Source organism: Propithecus coquereli, unplaced genomic scaffold, assembly GCF_000956105.1.
Source record: "Propithecus coquereli isolate 6110/MARCELLA unplaced genomic scaffold, Pcoq_1.0 Scaffold22, whole genome shotgun sequence".
NCBI classification, from domain to species: Eukaryota; Metazoa; Chordata; class Mammalia; order Primates; family Indriidae; genus Propithecus; species Propithecus coquereli.
Genome location: NW_012147189.1, coordinates 5,311,438 through 5,315,602, shown reverse-complemented (window position 1 = coordinate 5,315,602; position 4,165 = coordinate 5,311,438). Strand labels below are relative to the sequence as shown.

Sequence of the window (4,165 nt, the reverse complement as noted above, 5' to 3'; positions counted from 1 at the left end):
TTGAAGCAATGGCAAGAGACTCAAAAAAAGGTTTCTGGAGACTTAAAAATATCAATTTGTTTTATTAATAGAGCTATAAAAGTAAAATTCAGTCCTTGGGTTACTCAAAATTCTTTCACATTTTTCACTATGAATCATATTTTTCCATAAAGGCCAATAATTTAGGAATACATATGCTAATTTAATTAAAAATCCCAAAGAACATTCAACCACTAGCTAGAACTCCTGTTTCAAGAGTCAGTAAACATTCAGTCCTTGAAATCTACTTGGCATATCTACCATCAGAAGGAAATGAAGTGACTTTTTAAGAGCACTTTCAACTCTAAAGTTAGGTATGTTCTTGAAGTTTTCTCCTTTTTCTCTTTCTTCCCTTCTCTAAACAGTCAGCAAGTCGTGAAACAGGATGACTTATAGTAACAACATCAAACTGTTCCAACCAAAGAATTATGGCTCCTGTAATCTGTCTGAGGCACCACTACATCTCAACTCTATGTGGAAATACTACAGCAGTTAGATGACACTAAAAGAACTACCTTTGTCACTCCTTCTATTGCCAAGCAGGAAACCAGAGCAGAACTCAAATTACAAAGGAAAGACATCTACAAATTAAACCTACAATAACTGAGGAAATAATTTAAATTACCTTTAGTACCAACCTTCTTTTTTTGTTTTTTACATACACACACATACATTAACACACACAGGTTAAAGGCATTGTTACCCTGACACAGAAATTCTGAAATGCTTTAATTTAAAATATTTTTCATTCTAAGCATAGAAAACCACCAAGACACTCTAATCCCTTTACATCTGCACCATATTAGAGAAGCCAGCATGAGGGAGAGGAAACTGTATAAGAAATTACCAATTACCTATTGTATTTTCCCCCAGCTCCAGTCCAGGGGAAGGATTTGTTAAAATCAGCTGAAATTTTTCATCTCCTTCTGGAATGTCATCATCAAGAATCATGATGTCAACATTTTTATGCTTTTCTCCATCAGCAAAATGAAGAATCTGGTCAAAAAGGTAAAAGTAGACTGTATTATATTTAAATGAATGTGAGCTGTTACAGAATTCACTGTTTGGAAAGAAATACAATATAGTTATGAATGTGAAGAATAAGTTTCTTTACAGGAAATTTTCCTCTTTATTTTTCGCATGATATCTTTTTCTTCAAATTGGCAATATTGAGTTTAAAAAGTAAAACTTATGGAGGAAAAGAAGAAAGTAAACATTTTGTTAAGGAATAAAAGGCATGAGTAGAGAAAGTAAAAAGTATTTTAAAACACTAAAGATGTTACAGTAAGTTAAAACAAAGAAAAGAGTTAAAATTTCCTAGAAGCATAAGAAACACTCTGGGAAGGTCCTCTAATGATAAAAATTCTTTAACACAATAGCTTGCGTTCTCCAGTATCAAATATTGAAATGAAATAGTCAATGAATAAAGAATGATCTTTAGAATAGTACTAAAAATTCGATTTATATTATTTACTAAAGTAGTGAAGGGAACTATTTCATCATGTAGAAATCTGCTTTAATTCACTGTAAAATATATAATTGTTTATTAAGATTAATTTATGTTTACAGGACCTAAATCACTATACTTCTCAATAAATAAATAACGATTAAAAATTAATTTGTAAAAGTCATCTGTGATAGATTTTGAGACCCACCATTGGAGTGAAGATGTAATCCAGCCCCACTTGTGCTTCCAAATTCTGAGCATACACAAACAAGGAAACATGGCCAAGAGCCTGTCTGCTCCTCTGGGCTACCAATGCTAAACTTCCGTGAGATTCATTTACTTCAAACCTACAATAAAGTAAACAGAATACATTCATTTTTCCCTTATAAGCTTCTATCTGGTGGATAGTAAAGAATCCAAAACTCAGGAAGGGCTCTCACGCAGCCTTGGCCTTACCTGCTATGTTGCCATTCGATCATACCTTGGGCGCCATCATTGGCATCAATAATAATTTGCGCAGTCAAGCCTTCTGAATCTGAAAGAACATAAAAACGTATTTTAAAATAAATGTAAATGATTAGAAAGCACTTTTTGATATAAAATTTAAAGACAATCCTTTCAAGATTATATAATCCCTAATGTATAGATAGGTATTGTCAACATTACTCAAAAGATAGTTAAGAAAATAAAGACACAAATGCTTGTAACATCTGAATAAGGACACTGTTTGCTAACAAGAGTCACTGATTCATAGAAAATTAATCAACTGAGTACAGTATGAAATAATAAGCAACTGAGGTTATGGTTTTGCTTCTATTAGTTTAATCAATTAAAACATATTTGGCACCTCTGTTCTACAACATCACCATTTCAGGAGGAAAGTAAAACGCGGACAGCTGGAAGGAGTAGGAAGAGCAAGAAAAGAGGAAAAAGAAATGGGAAGAGAAAGGTAGGGAGCAGTGCAGAGAAAATACAGGTGTGAAAAAGAGACACGGAAAGAGACAGGGATATGAAGAGATGCTGAGACAAGTGGGGAAATGGGGAAAAGGTTTGGTGAAATAAAGGCAGATTCATATTGAAGTAAACATATCCCTTTTTATTTTGCATTCTGAGCACCAAGTTCAGTGTTACCAATACCTCCTATTCAGTCTTGAAATATTAACTAACTCTGTCACTGGTTTGTTTGTTTGTTTGTTTTAATACTTTGTCTTTATCTTTTAAATTTCAGAGATCTAGGAAACTTAGGACAGCTTCCTGGGTGAAAAAAGGGGAAAGGGGAGCATAATTCTCTCCAGAGTGAAAAGAACAACACTGTCCAGGAAAAGAATATAACATCAGAGTTTGTGCCCATCAGACCCAAGGCTAAAAAGCAGAGATTCTAAAATCAAGCCATGCCATTGAAGCTAGCTCTACCACCTCCTAACTGTGTCATTTAAGGCATGTTACTTAGCTTCTCTTAGCTCAGCTACCACATCTGTAAAATGGGGAGATCTAAGTAATGATAGTACTAACATACAAAGCATTTGAAATAGGGGCATTAGAAAGCCTCAACAAAAGTCAACTATTCAAATTACCTCTAATGTGACTGTGAAAGAAATATGAAGTATTTGGTTAGTTTTGTTAGCATGAACAACAATTATCCTGTGATCATACTTGATATAAGCAGCCTAGTCATTAGAATCATCTATTTCTTTTGCAAAAGAACTGCAACTTTTCAAACAATAATATGTCAGGAACTGATTATTTCCTTTCAGTATTTTCAAAGGTGTCACATTGATCCTCGGAAGTGAATGAGGAATGCCTGCTCCTCAGGCCACTGCTCCTGGCCAACCTTCTCCTCCTTTAACTCAGATTAATTCCCCCCGCCCCCAAGCACACCTTCTAACCAACTCACCACCACCCTCCATTGAGCTGTCACACCTACAAGCTTCAGACAAAATTTCCCATCAGTAAATGCCTAAATCGCATACAGGAGTTTGTGTTTAAATATAGGAATACATCTTTTTAAAGGAATCTACATAAATTTGTACCAAGGTTCAAGTTTTACCTTTTAGTCTGTAATGAATTAACTGAGTCTTTTCTAAAAGCATGAAAAGAAAAAGATAAAAGGTCAAAAAAGAACCACAGAACACAACAAACAAAGGAACAAACTAAAAGAAAATAAAATCATCTGATAGTTTAGAGATCTAATGAAAATAGCTAGTATTAAAAGAAAATGAAAGGAATATGCCTACCAAAGAATAAAATCTATTTTGAGGATATAAATTTGGTTATAAAATAGTCGTAAAATGTAAAGAGCATCACACAATAATTCTTAATGTTTTATACTGTCTAATGTAAAAATTGCAATATATGATAGTCTCTAAAGAAAAATAAATCTAAAAGCCCATTATATTTTGACATATAGCTGATACTAACAAACATCAAAATGATCACTTTTGATTAAAAAATAAAGTTCCTTTACTTAATTTGAAATGAATAGAAAGAAAGAAAGAAACAAACAAAAAAAACCCCATCATACCTAATCTGGGAGGAAATGAAGTTAAAGGAGCCATGATAAGTTCAACATAAGTTAAATTCACCAGGAAATATTCTTCCAGCTCTGGTACATCATCCTGCAAAATTTACACCCATTAAATTCCTTTAATTATGCTCTGAAAGTAATTAACCCTTCATAAGCTATTTTTTAAATTATCTCAT

General features: G+C 33.2%; 1 protein-coding gene across 1 annotated transcript in view; it reads right to left on the bottom strand.

Annotated features, from left to right (window-relative positions):
- ADGRV1 (adhesion G protein-coupled receptor V1) overlaps positions 1–4,165 on the bottom strand; it is a 539,879-nt gene that overhangs the window by 446,347 nt on the left and 89,367 nt on the right. Inside the window, exons 35-38 of the mRNA XM_012644750.1 lie at positions 3,987–4,088; positions 1,922–2,000; positions 1,674–1,812; positions 866–1,014 (exon numbers count right to left, since the gene is read on the bottom strand). Coding sequence (XP_012500204.1) covers positions 866–1,014; positions 1,674–1,812; positions 1,922–2,000; positions 3,987–4,088 — 469 coding nt within the window. The remainder of the gene's footprint in view (positions 1–865; positions 1,015–1,673; positions 1,813–1,921; positions 2,001–3,986; positions 4,089–4,165) is intronic.